Source organism: Eretmochelys imbricata, chromosome 22 (assembly GCF_965152235.1).
Source record: "Eretmochelys imbricata isolate rEreImb1 chromosome 22, rEreImb1.hap1, whole genome shotgun sequence".
In the NCBI taxonomy this organism is placed as follows: domain Eukaryota; kingdom Metazoa; phylum Chordata; order Testudines; family Cheloniidae; genus Eretmochelys; species Eretmochelys imbricata.
In genome coordinates, this window is record NC_135593.1 from 3,365,414 (window position 1) to 3,382,956 (window position 17,543).

The 17,543-nt window shown below is 49.2% G+C and overlaps 1 protein-coding gene across 1 annotated transcript in view; it reads left to right on the forward strand.

Moving 5' to 3' along the window:
- Positions 1-17,543, forward strand: part of HEPACAM (hepatic and glial cell adhesion molecule) — an 81,607-nt gene that overhangs the window by 26,849 nt on the left and 37,215 nt on the right. The window contains exon 2 of the mRNA XM_077839788.1: positions 13,723-14,064. Coding sequence (XP_077695914.1) covers positions 13,723-14,064 — 342 coding nt within the window. The remainder of the gene's footprint in view (positions 1-13,722; positions 14,065-17,543) is intronic.

Genomic DNA, 17,543 nt, shown 5'->3' on the forward strand with positions numbered 1-17,543 from the left:
CAAATCTAAATAATAAGAATCCAAGATTGTCATTCTGTGTGTCACTCTGAAGCCTAATATGTCTGTTGAGTCAGTGTGAAGTGATGAAAAAACTAGAAGCATGGTTGAGACCTCTTTTTGTTCAGAATATCAAGAAGATGAATTATCACTGGGATTCACGGTCTGTTACCATCCAATTTTTAAGTTCTCAGTCATTTTGACTTTATGAATTACACTCGTGCAACAGTAAGGCATATATCTATGCCATGCCAAGAGTCCTAGATGGTTGTGATATCAAAGATAACTCACCAATCACTACCCTTATTCTACAGTTAATTTGCATGCAACAATTTCATTGGTTGTACAAGGGAGACCACACAAATGGTGGGTTATGGGGCCCAACTGCCACAGTTGTTAAAAACCACCCACACAGCTACACAACCAGCACACACAATAACCCCAAACCATGGACGGTGGGTTTGATAGACTGGGGAGGCTATGCCTCCCCAAACAGCCAGGCATGGCCCCTCCCATTCTCCGCCTCCAGGCTCCCCCCATCCTCCTTCCCAATCGGTGTGACTCCAATCCCCCTATGCGGTGGCCCCAGCTCAGGCTGAGGCAACGCCACCTGCCCTCCCAGTGCTTCAGGGCTGGGGGGGCTAGCCTGGGGCAGGGGCCGGCAGCTGCTGTTGGGTGGGGGGGCTCTGGACTCCAGCAGGGGTGTGTGTGCAGAAGGGGCAGGGTTGGGGGCTAGTCTCCCCCAGCTGGCAATTCATGCACCACAGTCAGGGTTCCTTCCCCACTCTGAACTCTGGGGTACAGATGTGGGGACCCGCATGAAAGACCCCCTAAGCTTATTTTTAACAGCTTAGGTTAAAAACTTCTCCAAGGCACAAATTCCACCTTGTCCTTGAACAGTATGCTGCCACCACCAAGTGATTTAGACAAAAAATCAGGGAAAGGACCACTTGGAGTTCCTGTTCCCTAAAATATCCCCCCAAGCACTTACATCCTCTTTCCTGGGGAGGCTTGAGAATAATATACCAATCAAATAGGTAAACCAGACCCTTGGGTTTTTAGGACACTAAAAACCCCTATCAGATTCCTAAAAGAAGAATTTTCACAAACACAGAGGAACTCCCTCTAGGCTTAGTTCAAAGTCACCAAAAAACCAGGAATAAACCTCCCTCTAGCAAAGGGAAAATTCACAAGCTAAAACAAAAGATAATCTAACACGCCTTGCCTGGCTTTACTTACTATTTTTGTAATATTAGAGACTCGTTCAGGATTGGTTTATAGGAGAAGGAGTTTTCTGACCTGATGCTTCTCTGCTTCCCAAGAGAACACACAAACAAAGCCTCCCCCTGCCCCGATTTGAAAGTATCTTCTTTCTCCTTTGGTCCTTTTGGTCAGGTGCCAACCAGGTTATTTGAACTTCTTAACCCCTTACAGGTAAGGAGGAATTCTAGGCTACCCTTAGCTGTACGGTTATGACAGCCACCCATGCCCAAACACAAATAGCCCCTCATGGCAGCACACACCTGTCATTCATCACTTTCACTAATATCCTAGCATAACCCCCCCCAGGCACAAATCAACACAAGAACACAACTGGCGCACACAATAATCCCAAAGATACATAGCCCCTCACCTCAGCGCTGGAGTGGATTCTCCATCACTGGACATTTTTAAATCACAATTTTTTTTCTAAAAGATCAGCTGTAGTTCAAACAGGAATTATCTGGGGGCAGGTCTGTGTTATGCCGGGGGGCAGACTGGATGATCACAATGGTCCCAGCTGGCCTTGGAATCCATTCAGACCAGTTCCTGGCCCTGTAGAGTAAGTCTGCACAGCATTTGGGAGCGAGCCTCCCAGCCCCGGTCGACAGACTCAGGCTAGTGGGGCTCACCCCTGTGCTCTCGAAATAGCTGTATGGACTCAGGCTCTGAAGCCCCTCCCTCCCCTCGCCCCCCAGGCTTCAGACCCCAAGCTCCAGCCTGAGCCACAACTTCAATGCGCTGTCTACAGAGCTACTTTTAGAGCATGGGGGTGAGCCCCGCTAGCAAGTCTGCCAAAGGCTCGTTCCAAAATGCTGTGTGGATGCATCTGTGCAGTTACAGCTGGCAGTGAGTCTGCAGCAGGGAATGTCAGACAGGATGGATGGAGGGAGATGAGGCAGGAGCAGAGAGGTCAGATTGACTCCTGAGTGGAGAGAAGGCAGCTGAAGCCGTACAAGCGGAGGAGATCACCCAAAGAAAAAGCGTGAAATGAGAAGGGGAGGGAGCCAAGGACAGAGTCCTTTGGTGCCCGCGCAGAAAGCAGAAGAGAGGAGGAACCACCATGAGAGAGACTGCGGAGGCACAGCCAGAGGAGAAGCAGTGATAAAAAATCGGGGAGGACAATTCAGGCCTTAGCTTGCTCCATAGCCCAGAAATATTGGAGTCACCACAGGCCACAAACATCCTTCCTTGTCTGTAAGTCACTAACCTGCCAGCACTGTCAGCCTTGCCATTACCAGAACCCCACCCCTGCCAAGATCCTTGTGCAGACCTTACCCATAGAAATCAGAGCTATTCAATGACCTCTTCCAGCATCACCCCCTGCCCCATAATGGGACTTCAATCCCCCATCACTTTATCCAGCCTGCAGGGTCATTCACTCACATTTTATAATCCTAGAGCCATGGGGTTAGAAGGGACCGCAAGAGTCATCTAGTCTAACTCCCTGCCAAGCTGCAGGATTTGTTGTGTCTAACCCATCCAAGGCAAATGATTCTCTAGCCTTCTTTTGACAACCGCCAGTGAAGGAGCTTCCATGACCTCCCTAGGCAGTCCGTTCCATTATCCTACTGTGCTTACAGTTAGGAAGTTTTTCCTGAGATTTAATCTAAATCTGTTCTGCTGTAGTTTGAACCCATTGCCTCTTGTCCTGCCCTCTGTGGCAAGAGAAAATAACTTGTCTCCATCTTTTTTATGGCAGCCTTTCAAGTATTTGAAGACGGCTATCATGTCCCCCCTTAATCTCCTCTTTTCCAACTAAACATACCCAGTTCCTTCAGCCTTTGCTCATATGGCTTGCATTCCATCCCTTTGATCATCCTTATTGCTCAGCTCTGGATCCTTTCCAGTTTCTCTACATCCTTTCTATACAGCGGTGACTGAAACTGGACACTATACTCCAGCTGAGGCCTCACCAGTGCCGACTAGAGTGGTACTATCACCTCCCATGACTTGCATGCCTCTGTCAGTGCAGCCTAAAATTGCATTTGCTTTTCATCGCATTGCTGACTCATGTTGACTTCTCAGCAGTGCTGCTGTCAAGCCAGTTTCCCCTCATTCTGTATTTGTGCCTTTGGTTTCTCTTCCCTAAGTATAGTACATTTGTCTGTGTTGAATTTCATTTTGTTGTCTATAGTCCAGTTCTCCAATTTATCAAATCCCTCTGAATTTGAGCTTTATCCTCCAAAGTGTTGGCAAACCCCGCCCCCCCCCCCAGCTTTGTGTCATCTGCAAATTTGATCAGTATGCTGTCTGTTCCTACACCAGGTCATTAATAACAATGTTAAACAACAACGGGCCCAGAACAGATCCCTGTGGAACCCCCCTTGAGACCTCCCTCCAATCTGACATCATTCCATTAATAGTTACTCTTTGTTTGAAGTTGTTTAACCAATTATGTATCCACTTAATGGTGGTTCCACCGAGCCTGTATTTCTCCATAGAAATGTGGGCTCCATTCTCCACTTTCACCACTTTCTGTTTCTGCGCTTTATCCCTCTCCTCCACAGATGTCTGCCGATTTCTCTTTTCTCCTACTGCCCTCTCCCCATATCAATCATTTCTCTGTTCCATGAAACATTTTCACTCACTCTTTATTCTCTGGTTTCAGAGTAACAGCCGTGTTAGTCTGTATTCGCAAAAAGGAAAGGAGGACTTGTGGCACCTTAGAAACGAACAAATTTATTTGAGCATCAGCTTTCGTGAGCTACAGCTCACTTCATCGGATCTCTCTCTCTCTCAATCCAGCTTCCCTCGCTCACTCACTGGGTTCTCCTGTCTCTATAGCACTCTCTGCCCCTCTCTCCCCTTCCCAGTTCCAGTGCTTTGTTGCCATGACACTGACACAAGGACGAGCCCCTTTCTATAGCAGCAGGAGAAAGAGCCATAGCTGGGAACAGATTGTCCAGCATCGCTCTGGCGTGCTTCCCGCCAGCCACGGGAAAGGCATTTCTGCTGCTTCTCTCTGCCTTTCCTACACAGAATTTAATTTCTTTCTTTCTTTTCTTTCGATCCTGAGCTTCCTTCCCTGGCTGGTGAGCAGGTCAGTTATTGACACGGATTTTTACATGGAAGGCACTCAGGTGTGTCGTTCAAAGAGGAATTAATTCAGGGAAGTTCTCTGGCCTGTGCTAGAACGGAGGTCAGACTAGATGATCACAGCTTTCCCTTCTGGCCTTATCATATAAAAATACCACCTTAAGATACAGAGATCCTTCCGCCACACTCTCTGACAACGGGTGTCTGAATGCAGCTTTCCCACCCTGCTCCCCTCTGAATACTTAAGGGGCCAGAAACAGCTGTTCCCAGCAGCAGATTGTCTGCCTGAGCATTATATTAACTTAAGACTGTTCTGTGCTGTGGTTTCTGTACCCCCACCCCCCCGCCCCCGGCACAGGGACACCAGAACTGGGGGGCCAAGGGGCGATGGCCCTCCCACTTTTCACCATGGGCCCAGCTCCCTGCTCCTCCTCCCCCCCCCAGGCCACGCCCTCTGGACAGGACAGAAGCTGGGGTCCAGTCAGGGTAAGAGTGGCCTGGGATGCCCAGGCAGCTGTGGGGAGATGTGGATCCTTCACCTGCCCTGGGCAGGCAGTCTGGGGAGGTGGGTACACAGGCTGGGGGCTGCTCTCAGGCTCCCCCACCCCAGGCAGGTGGAGGGACCCAGGTTCCCCTGCCCGGCTATGGCTTCCGGCTTGACCGTGGGGCCAGGCCTCCGGGGGAAGAGGTGGGGCAGGGGTCAGCCCTGCCCCTGCAGCAGCAAAGCGGGAGTTACCTGCACTTGACCTGATAGAATTAGGCATTTAATACCCTGGAGTCAGAGGAAGGCTCCTTACTTCAGCCTCATCTAGAGGAGCAGTTAAAATGAGAGAAAGTTTGTGCTCGCTGGAGGAAATGGATGCCACAGTGGTCTTAGCTGGTTCCATTTCATTAAAATAATTGTAATTGGTTTCAATTATTTTTCTTTCTGGATGACATTGGGCCAACTGCTGCTCTCCATTAACCCCACATGGATTTTAGAGTGTTACTTCAGTGTGACTGGGAGCAGACTTTTGCCCCTTGCTTCACTATTTCTAGATTTCCTCTAGGACCGATTCATTGCAAAAAGACAAAGTTCTAGGTTCTCCTGCAGGTGCATACGGTAGAGGCCAGATATTCCAGAGCTCAGCTCCCATTTAGGCACCAAAGCAAGTGTCTCCCTGTTGGGTGCTAAGCATTTTTGAAAATCTGGCCCCAACTGCAAATACAGAGAGCTTGGAAGTCTGGCCCCATGTCTCAGCCCTGGTGCCAGGATCTGCAGCACTCTGCACTCTTCTAGAGCCGTGAGGCAGTAGGGGGCAGTCTGTGCACATTTCACTCCATGGCCCACGTTCTTGCTCCATGTTGTCCAAGTCCATGTGGTTTACTCCACCACTGACTGTTACAACCATGGATTGAATTAATAACTAGTTTTCCCACTTGTTCTGGGAGCCAGTACTTTAACCTGAGTCCATGCTGCTGGATGGACCCCAGTGGGTTTTGAAAATCAGTGAAACAGGGCAATATTTCCCCCTGCCATTCCCAACACAGTGATTAATTGGTGGCTGTAGAGTAACAGCTCCGGGCCAGGTTCTGTGCCAGCTGCATGGCGCCCTCCAGCAGCCTGTACCCTGGCAGAAAGTCCACCCAGGAGGAGACTTTGGCAGTAGAAAACAGCACTAGCTTGGCCAGGGACAGACAGAGCAGCTGGGGGATGGGCTGATTTCACGACTGACATTCTATTACTGAGAAACTCCTTTGTGGACAGTGCATGTTATTTTCTTGCGTAAACAAGAGGGAGCGTGTAAAGGTAACTCTCCCCTCTACCCAGATGGCAGGGCAGGACCCTGAGGGACCCACTCCCGCTGTGGTGACCCTCTGGAAAGACAGCAGCAGTGACATTGCCTGTCCTGTCCAGGGCAAGGCCACTTCTGGGACAAGTCAGTGCAGGGAGGTGTAACTTACCCCATTGGTGCAGATGGGAGCAGAGGTGACATATGGGGGGTGAAATGTGGGGTCACATGCCCCCTAGATTGCTTGGTCACATGGTATGGCTGGGCCCACTCCCAGCGGAGCAGTTGAGCCCACCAGCTGGAACAGAGGAACAGCTGGGAGCTGCATGGAGGGGCAGCTGGTTTCTGGGAGGGTGGGGCTCCGGGGGGCACGACTCGAGCTGTTCAGGGGGCGTGCCCCCCCACTGTCAGCAGGCACAGGTTGTCTCTGGGTGGGAGTCGAGCCTGGGAGCCCACCGCCTGTGGAGGAAGCTGATCTGACTCACACCGACTGGTGGTGTGGCTCAGAGGCACAGCTGCCTGATATTACTGAGGCTCAGAGGAGACGCATGGGGGAGGGGGTCTGTGGGGTCACGTGCTCCCCCAGCTTTGCTGCTTGGCTTGTCCTGAGCACAAGTACATGGACGGAGCATGCTCAGTAACGCTGCTGAAGCCGGCTGCCCTCATTCTGTCCTCCTCGCCCCCCTACTCCCCACTCTCAGCAGGCACAAGTGGGCTCTGGCAAGGCCTCGTGCAGGCTGCAGCTGACATAGGCTGGGGCGCCCTCGGACCCCCGTCTCCACTGGCGTAGGAGCTGTTTGTCTCCGGCCAGTGCCGGGATTACAGGGTTGAGTTCCCGTGTGACGAAAGCCCTTTTAAAGAAAGCCGGAGAGACATTCTGTTTTGCCTGATCCAAGTCCTGCCAAAAGAATCACTCGAGTGAGAGTGAGACAAGAGCGCCACAGAACAAGGCTCTGACTGCCGAGCTGCTCCGACTAGCAGCTCCAGGCTGCATGGAGCACGAGGGAAAGTTGGCCCCTGGCCCTGGGGCGTGAGGCTTCAACACACACACGTGCGTTTGGTGAAGCAGGTGCCGGAGCAGAGGTAGAAGGACCTGGGGCAGAGGGATTGCACTGAGCACTGTGTTCAGAGACCAGCCAGATCCAAAGCAGCACTCCGAGGCTTCTCAGAGCCAGGTGCAGAGTGGCAGGGGGTTGAGAGGGGCTCGGTCGGGGAATGGCTTTAGCTGGGGCTCAGCAGCCAGGCCTCTGTCAACATTTGTCCATTGGCTGCTCCATACCCCCCTCGAGGCCCCATGAGCTGTACACATTAGGGGTGCTTTGGGTTTTCAGATCAGTGGCCTCCTGACTAATGGGTGTGACGGGCCCTGCAGATTTTCATGGGGACAGCAGTGTGTTTTCAGAGTAACAGCCGTGTTAGTCTGTATTCGCAAAAAGAAAAGGAGTACTTGTGGCACCTTAGAGACTAACCAGCTCACGAAAGCTCATGCTCAAATAAATTGGTTAGTCTCTAAGGTGCCACAAGTACTCCTTTTCAGTGTGTTTTCGTCTGACTGGCACCCTCTAACAATATGCACCTACATGCGTACGTTCCTGGTAATCCTGTACGTGCAAGGTCACCAAGGGAAATTTCTCTCTGCTTCTTTGTTCCGTTGCCTGGTTTCGGTGGAGATGGCTGGAGTTGGATTTTCTTGCAATCACTGCACTGAGCAGAGAACAACAACTCTTAAAGGAGGCTTAAGGAGCCACAATGAACCACACAATGGAACAGAGGAGGCTTGGTGCTGAAATCAGCTTGAAATGCAGAACACCCTCAGCTGGAGTCCACAGCTTACTGATTACACCCCATCAAGCTTTTGTGTGTGAACAGGACTGGAGTTAGGGCCAATAACTAATATACATATCTCACAGTAGCAGCCGTGTTAGTCTGTATTAGCAAAAAGAAGAGGAGGACTTGTGGCACCTTAGAGACTAACCAATTTATTTGAGCATAAGCTTTCGTGAGCTACAGCTTATGCTCAGATAAATTGGTTAGTCTCTAAGGTGCCACAAGTCCTCCTGTTCTTTTTGCTAATACACATATGTTCAGCTTCAGCTGGGCCCCTTGTGGAATTTCTCTTCAGCTGCACAGACTGTGACAAAGTGGGAATGTTCTTAATGTTTTCTCTGAATATTGTGTGGGTGCCTCATAGAATCATAGACTAGCAGGGTTGGAAGGGACCTCAGGAGGTCATCTAGTCCAACCCCCTGCTCAAAGCAGGACCAATCCCCAGATCCCTAAATGGCCCCCTCAAGGATTGAACTCACAACCCTGGGTTTAGCAGGCCAATGCTCAAACCACTGAGCTATCCCTCAGTTTAACCTAGGTATTTCTTAAGTATGGAGGTGGTGGGATAAGGGGGTGTGATTGTCGCAGAGCCCTTGGGGGCCAGTGTGATGGTGTCTGTGCAGAGAATGGCCGACACCCTGTCTCCTGGCAACTGATGGCCTGGGCCCCTCCCCTGCAAAGGTGCCAACTGAAGGGGTTGGAGAAAAAGAGATCAGGGGGCCTCCTGGCCCGGGAAAGGGACAAAGGCCAGAGGAGGGGCTGGAGAGTTTCAGTTTGGAGCTGGCTGGGGAAATAGAGGGAGGCCCAGATGGGGCTCTGGCCTCCCTGCCCCCCAAGACAGACCTGACTGGGAGGTCCTGTTCTCTGTACCTGCAGGCTCTGTTTTAGACCATGTTCCTGTGGTCTAATAAACCTTCTGTTTTACTGGCTGGCTGAGAGTCACGTCTGACAGTGGAATTGGGGTGCAGGGCCCTCTGCCTCCCCCAGGAGCCCCGCCTTCTGCGGACTCGCTGTGGGAAGCGCACGGTGTGGACGGGGATGCTGAATGCTCCAAGGTCAGCCTCAGGAAGGTCGAAGCTGTGTAAGCTTCTTGCCCTGGAGACAGTCTGCTCACAGAGAGGGGGCTCCCCCAGAGTCCTGGCTGGCCTCGTAGGGAGTAGTTCCAGAGCATCGCCCGGGGACTCCGTGACACAGACCTTGATCCTGCATTAGATCTTCCTTCCCCCAATGATGGACGTACTGACTACAACTCCCGGTAGCTGTTAACACAACCACCCTGTGCAGCCCCAGAGTTATTTTGCCACGTGGCTGCTCTAACTGAAATGAGCTAACTCAAGAGCAGATCTCTCGGGGTAACGTTTAAGTAAACACACAGCCGTAGCGTGCGTCTACACTGCGGACAGGGGTCCGACTGCGGTTTGTGTAGCGTCCCAGTGCGTTGGTCTAGCTAGCATGAAGAACAATGGCTGTGAGGCGGTGGCAGCATGCCCAGGGCCCTGGGTATGTGCTTGGTGACGAGCCCATGCTGCTGCAGCTTCACGGCTACTGGTGTTCCAGCTTACTAGCGAAAGCCAGTTCCAGTGTGTCTGCAAGTGCTGCAGTCATGCCTCTGACTGCAGCAGTGGCAGACCCCTAGAGCCCTGAGCACCTGTGGGAGGAGGAATCTGAACTGGAGTTAACTCCTTATTCGCCAGCCCTTGGCTGTCGCAGGCCAACCAGACAGGCCCTCCGCCAGTTTAGCACTGGCCCAGCATCCTTGCTGTACAATATGCACTGTAGAGCACTTTAAACGGGCCCCTGGAATTGCAGGGCTCTCCTTGTGCCAGTTGCCCATTGCAGTCATTAACCTCCCCTTTCTTGCTCGGTCTTGGCTCCTGACCTCTTGCTTGGGGAGGCTTCTCCTGGCCTCTCTCCTGTCTCTGTGTTTGGCTGAATGGAGATCAGCTCATACATCACCCCACTTCAGACACATAGTTCTAGGTAATTAACTTGGTGTTGTAACAGCCCTTCACCTTGCTGACATTGTGCCGTGGGTGCTGAGGGACTGAAAGGTCAGGCAGGCTGTGCCTCCTGCCAAAGCCTGGGGCTGGTCTGCTTTGCCCAAGGTGGGGGAGATGATTTGGAGACTTTCCCATAACAGCGTCTGTGAGGCCAGGGCCGGCTCTACAGGTTTTGTAACGCAGTAAAAAAAAACCTGCCACCACGGCCGGCGGAACGGAGAAGCTGCCGCCGAATTGCCACCGCGGCAGAAACGCTGCCGCCCCTTGCGAACCGTCACCCCAAGCACCTGCTTGGAGCGCTGGTGCCTGGAGCTGGCCCTGGGTGAGGCTGACCCCACCCATCAGCCCTGCCTCAAACATGCCAAACGAGGGTACGATTCTCAGAGACAGTGTTTCTAAATGTGCATTTAAGAGCAGCAGTGAAAGAATTATACCCACCAAAATATCGGAAACTGTGTGTAACAGTGGATCAGCCAAGGCTGGGGCGTTTGTGTTTGAACTGTGTTCTTTAGGTCTGATCTCGCTTTTCTAATTCGACAAATTCATGTTTGGCTCATTTGTTCTCTTTCGGCAGTGGATTTTGTCCTAGCTGCTGTGGGGGTTTGGGGCTGGCTATTTAATCTGGTAACCCATTAGTAGAAAAGAGCATTTTAAAACAATAAAGAAAATATTTTTTGAACAAAGTGGACACCATTTAAAAGAATAATCTGCATTTAATGCTTGGCTGCTGTAGTAACAAAACAATAATGCCTCGCTCTTATCTAGTGCTTTTCATCAGTAGATCTCAAAGTACTTCACAATCTTTAATCTTTAGTAGGTTTCAGAGTAGCAGCCGTGTTAGTCTGTATTCGCAAAAAGAAAAGGAGTTCTTGTGGCACCTTAGAGACTAACCAATTTATTTGAGCATGAGCTTTCGTGAGCTACAGCCCACTTCATCGGATGCATACTGTGGAAAATACAGAAGCTGTTTGTTTTTATACACACAAATCATGAAAAAATGGGTGGTTATCACTACAAAAGGTTTTCTCTCCCCCCACCTCACTCTTCTGCTGGTAATAGCTTATGTAAAGTGATCACTCTCCTTACACTGTGTATGATAATCAAGGTGGGCCATTTCCAGTGTCCACTTTGTTCAAAAAATATTTTCTTTATTGTTTTAAAATGCTCATTTCTACTAATGGGTTACCAGATTAAATAGCCAGCCCCAAACCCCCACAGCAGCTCGGACAGAATCCACTGCCGAAAGAGAACAAATGAGCCAAACATGAATTTGTCGAATTAGAGTGAGTTTGTGTGTGGGAGAGGGGGGTGAGAAAACCTGGATTTGTGCTGGAAATGGCCCACCTTGATTATCATGCACATTGTAAGGAGAGTGATCACTTTAGATAAGCTATTACCAGCAGGACAGTGGGGTGGGAGGAGGTATTGTTTCATGGTCTCTGTGTATATAACGTCTTCTGCAGTTTCCACAATATGCATCTGATGAAGTGAGCTGGAGCTCACAAAAGCTCATGCTCAAATAAATTGGTTAGTCTCTGAGGTGCCACAAGTCCTCCTAGTCTTTAGTAGATCAGTTTAAGGGGGTATTTCCTCCCAGTTGCAGTGTAGGGAATTCTGCAATAAAGTCAAATATTGCCACGTGGCAGTCGATGTTTTAGGGCCAGACGCTGCATGTTCACGATGGACTCTGGCAGTGGACCGAGCACAGTGCTAGCCCGCACTCTGTAGGGAACGGGCCTGCACTGACAGTGAGATGGATGGACTGGAGTACCTAGCAGAGCGTTGGGGGGGGTGGTAGCTCAGTGGTTTGAGCGTTGGCCTGCTAAACCCAGGGTTGTGAGTTCAATCTTTGAGGGGGCCACTTAGGGATCTGGGCCAAAAATTGGGGATTGGTCCTGCTCTGAGCAGCGGGTTGGACTAGACGACCTCCTGAGGTCTCTTCCAACCCTGAGATTCAATGATTGTTTCCATCTGCAGGCCAGATTCCCTCTCGCTCTACACACACGCAGCTGTAAGTGCAGTTGGAAGGAGGTGTGTGCGTGCTTGGAGTGCAGTTTTTGGCCCAATGACTGAAGTGCAGACATACCCTGAGCGAAGGCTAGGAGCATGCTCAGTACCACTGGCCTGTAGGAAACTCTGTGGAACTTGAGCAAGCTGATAGCAGTTGATGCACAGGAAGCTCTGTGGGGCTGGAGCATGCTCAGTGCAGATGGACTGTTCAGAGAGTTTATCAGCAAGCCTCTAACCAGGCTCTACTCAGCATGTTCATGCAGCATTTTCTAGATGCTTATAACTTAGCCAGATCTAGGTGGGTTTTCATGAGGACAGCAATAGGCACCTCCCTGACCCTAGGACTTAACGGTTATGTGTTCAGCCCTAACTTTCATTTACCTCGAGTTTAACTGTGATTAATCTTAACATTGGCTTCATTTTTTAATTTAATTTCCTTGGTTTGTGTAAGGTAAAAGAGCTTGGGCCCAGTTCTATCTTAGCTCCTACTTTATGGGTATGAAAGGCCTTGATATTGCTACACTCCTCACTGTGAGGTCTGTGCAAATGTCTGCTCAGTGGCCTAGCCACGTCCACAGTGTTTGTCTTTTTTGTTAATGCACACTCTTTTGCAGTCTTAACTATCGAGGATGCTCCCACCATGACAGCCATAACAAATCGTTTCACTACCCACCATTGAAAGGCAGACACCTCTGGCGTGGACTATGGCTGTGACTGCTCACCAGTGCACCCAAGACATTGCACAGCACTGTAGGATCAGAAGAGAGGTCGAGTTATATGTGACAAAGCAGCTCTACAGCACGCACCTGCACCATGCTATTAAAGGCAGTGGGCAAGATGAAGGTTTGATCGCCATCAGGCCTTTTATTAGCACGCTGCCAGGTCTCTCTGACTCGCTGGGGCTGCTTTGTGTGTTGCAGTGTCTGAAATGGTAGAGCACTGTGAATGGTGGGGATAATGGCTCAGTGAGTGTGTGTAGAATATTCCAGTTGCTCACTATACTCCTTGGGGTAGGCCCCCTACTGCCCTACCTCCATGTCGTGTATCCCAGCCTTTGTATCCATGATCACTGGCAGCAGGTTCTCTGACGGTTCCTGGATGTCTAGGCCTGGGTTCTTAGCAGTAAATACTTTATGTAGCCCTGACTGAGAACACATTGATTTTAAAAATTAATTCAGACTTGCTCCTTGGGGAAGTCTGTCCCCCCTTGGTGTGGCTCAGTTTTCTGTCCACAGTCCGCTGGAGGCAGTGTGTACTAGCGGCTAGAGAAGGGAACTGGAGTCAGGAGTGCTGCACTGTTTTGTTGTGTCCTGAGGCAAGAACTTCACCTCTCTGCTTTTCAATATCCTCTCAAATGGAGACAACGAGATTTCCTCTTCCTTGTAAAATGTCTAAAAGTTGGTGGGGGGAAGGTGCTGTGTAAATGCTCAGTCTTGCTGTCTCACCATTTAAAACCGCAGTAAGGAGATAAGGGCCACGCAGCCTGAGCTGCAAGGGTCAGCCTCAGCATGCCTGGAAATAGGTATCACTCATTGTCTTGAGAAGGGCTCAGTTCTGTTCTCACTTAGTCAGCGCAGCCCCACTGACATCAGTAGGGTTGCCGTTGGCTCCTGCGTAATGTGGAATAAACTCTCAGGAGAGAAGGCCCAGTACTTTCATTAACTGCATAAGCAGCCAGCTAAGACTGAGCCTGACAAGGTTTCTGGAAACCTCTGGGCATCTTCAGAAGCTGAACACAGGTATTAGACTGTCCCTCCCACAGCGATAACACGAGTCTTAGCCTTGTCTTAACCAGCCCTGCTGTCTTTTCCCTCTAGGTCTACTGGAAGGCGTCAATATCACCAGCCCAGTTCTCCTCATCCATGGCATAGTTGGCAAACCTGCCCTGCTCTCGGTGAGGTACACCAGCACCAGCAGCGATAAACCTGTGATCAAATGGCAGCTGAAGCGAGACAAGCCTACCACAGTGGTACAGTCCATCGGCACCGAGATCATTGGCAACCTGCGCCCCGATTACAAGGACCGGATTAAAATACTTGAGAATGGCTCCCTGTTGATCAGTCACCTGCAGCTGTCAGACGAGGGCACCTATGAGGTGGAGATCTCCATCACAGATGACACCTTTACCGGGGAGAAGAACATTAACCTTACTGTGGACAGTAAGTGTACAGAACTTCCCAAGAAAATGAGCACAGCTCCTTTGTTCAGTAAAATCCTCCCTGGAGTCCCTTTGTTCTCCTCTTTATTACAGAGAATTTAAAGGACTGATCCAGGCCAGCTCTCTGTAGCCCAGCAAAGTGCTGTCAGGAGGATTTTGCTCCATGCTAAATTGCAGGATGAACCTCAGTAAAAGTTCTTAGAACCACAGCAGTTCTTAGTCCTTAGACTTTCATAAACAGGGTAACTTTCCAAGTATCCATTTTTACAGCACAAGCCCATCTAGCCTGCATTCCTCTTATCAGATTGGTTAACTATTAAGGACATTTGTAAGGGCTCCAACCTTTTCAATGAAAAGATGTAGTTAGGGTTAGTGGAGGGGCCCAAACATTTCCTGCTTGGTTTTTGCATCAGTCTTGGGAATTTGGAGTTTGTCCTCAGGCATGTGGTTTCCAAATAGAATATGGATGATTCACTTTCCCAATTGATCATGCAGACTCAATCCAAACCAAGGAGCAGGCCTTAGGCACCAGCAAATCTTCAGTCACAGGGAAGGAGAAGGGCAGGAAAATGCGAGACACAATTTCAGCAAACCGCCTAGGTCTCCTGCACTGCACATCATTCCAAGTGTTTTTCACCCATCCCAACACTGGGGGTAATTTCCCAAACTTTCGCAAATGGAACTTTTTAGAAAGCCAGCTCTCTAATCCTATAGGCCGGGGAGGACCCTTCACTGGAACAGCATGGGGTTCTGCAGGCCAGTGAGTGAGGTGTGCGGATACGTTGGTAAGAGCTATGCAGTGGGGGCCCCAGGAACTGGATAACAGGGTCATTGGCAGAGCTGTGTGTGGAGCACAGAATTGGATTAAAAAGGGTTGTTGCATGTCAAATTTGAGACACATTAAAAGAGCTGGTAGGGGAACCCTGGAAAGGTCCAGCTCTCACCATCCTGGACTATTATTATCTATTACGTGCTTTGCATTAACACTTTGGGGCTCCATCAAGGGGTTGGGGCCCCATTATGCTTGGGTCTATACACACATAACAAAAAGACAGGCCCTTCCCTTACTGACTCACTAACCCTCCTTTGTCCTTCCACTTCACCTTGAACAGTTTCTTACAACATGTTAACTTCTTATGCGAAACAGTCTGTTTCACCTTGCATTTAGCTGTGACCCTCTGAATACCTTTCCCAGAGCTGAAGAAGAGCTCTGTGTAAGCTCAGAAGTTTGTCTCTTTCACCAATAGAAGTTGGTCCAATAAAAGATATTCCCTCACTCTCCCTGTTTCTCTGATACAGTTTAGTGTTTCATTGCATCTCCCCCTTTAAGTCCTACATTCCTACCATTTACAATATTTACACTATCGTGCTATCTTTGAAGTTCAGCACAGATCAGTCTGCTAAGTGTCGCTGAACCATACTGGTTTTCTAATTATATGCCCTGAATGCATAACAACTTGGTTATCTGGCAGTCTACTGGTTAATGACTGGCTGTGGTTGGTTTGGAATCCTTGAGTCTTTTCCTGGTTCTGCATCCACCAGCTGTAGAGTTTTCTCTGTGGATTGTTCTCTCTAAGGAACAAACTGTAGATGTGGATGGTTCCTGCTGAACTCTCCACTGTCGATCTTGCTCACATGTGATCTGGGCACTGAATTATTTTTCTTCATGAGGACGAAGTTGTCCATCCTTTTTCTCCATCCAGTGTGACATGAACACAGTCACCAGGTCCTGGACCCAACAGTTCTCTGTTGCAAAAGTGTGTGTAAGCTCTTTTTGCTTTTCATCCAGTTTGGCTACTTTCTTCATGTCTGGCCTGGACATTTTGGAGACAGATTCTTTTTCAGAGTTGAAACAGTATTTCTGAGTTGTCTCCCCACGTGCTGGATTATATCCAGTAGCTGCTATTGGTGTTGATCTGTAACTCAGAAGAGCAAGGAATGGGTCTTCCCGCTGTAGGATTTTCTTGGCTCTCTGTACACCTCTGTCAGCCTCTCCATTTGCTTTTGAGTAATGTGGGCTGCTAGTAATACAATTAAAATCATATTTCCTTCTGAATGACTTAAATTCTGCTGCAATGAATTATGGTCCATTGTCCGTCACTAGATGTTCTGGAATACTGAAATGATCAAAAGTGCACTTCAGCTTCTTGATAACACTGTGACATGTTATGTCTTGTGAGTACATTATTTCTATATACCTGGAAAAACAGATAATGATGGGCTCTGGATTTGTATAAATCTGCTGCTAGTCTCTGTCTGGTAGAGGTGTTTGTACATTTCCCACCTTTCTCACGAGACCCATCACAGCTGCCATGCTGCAGCTGAGAAGGTTGTTGGTCTTTGATCCTTTGATCACATGCACCCTGAATGCAAAGCTTTTGTCTTTTTAAATTGCTTCTGTGGTGAACTGGCCCATGTGAGTCAGAAAAACTCCAGGGCTAGTCAGAGCTGTGTCAGGTGACTTCAGCTCTGGAGGTGTTGAAGGTTATGTTAAGTCCCTCCTGTGAGGTCTGCTTCTGGATCTATTTTAAAGTCAGTTGTCTTTCCATGAATATTCAGTTTCACTCTCCAAGCAGACTCTGTGTCATCACGTGATAGATCCCAGAAACAATGACTCTTGATTGTCTGTAATATAAGCCAATTTCCCTATTGCTTTGATTCAGCAAACAACTGCAAAATGTCCATACTTTGTGCATTTATTACACCTTGTGCTTTTGGGTGGATGTGCATCATCTCTTGGGGTATGATTTTTTCGAGATATTTTGCATTTAGGCTGCAGGGCTTTGATGTCTGACTGGAATTCATCCCTCTCAGCCTGGGAATTATTTCTCCTTGCCCCAGGGGTCTTATGATAATGACTTGTAGCACTCTTGCGGGCTCTGTTGACAAATTCTAAGCTAGTTTCTTGTTTTTCAAGTTTGGCAAGTTGCTCTTGGTTTTGCTGTCTCACCAGCTCAGACTGCTTTGCTATTTGAATAGCTGTGTGTAGGTTCTTGGGGGTCACAGATGCTACATCAAAGACCTATGCGATGACCTCTACACTTACTGGCTGTACAGTATTATCACACAGAAGTAACGTGAAATGTTAAGTCTTCGTGGTTGGCCAGAACTAGGAGTAAGTGATCATGAGATTGAAGCTTTGATGAAGATGAATGGTGTGAGCCGTATCAGCGCCTCGCTGTGCCAGTCAGTTAGCAGTGGCGTAGCAGAGAGATTACTCCAGTCTATAAATCAAGCCTTGCCAGGAAGATCACCTGTGTGTTAATGGCTGGCTTGTCTAATTTTATCTTAGCACTGGCAGCGCCAAGACAGAGCCAGTCCAACATGCGCTACACACAGAGACGGTGTTGCATGGCCAAGAAACCCTTTTAATAGGCGGACGAGACTTGTGCTGGGAGTCGGGTTGCTGATTTTGGTTGGGTGTATTCCTGGAGGTTTCATCACAAGACATAATCTTTAATTCCTGGAGACTCAGGACAA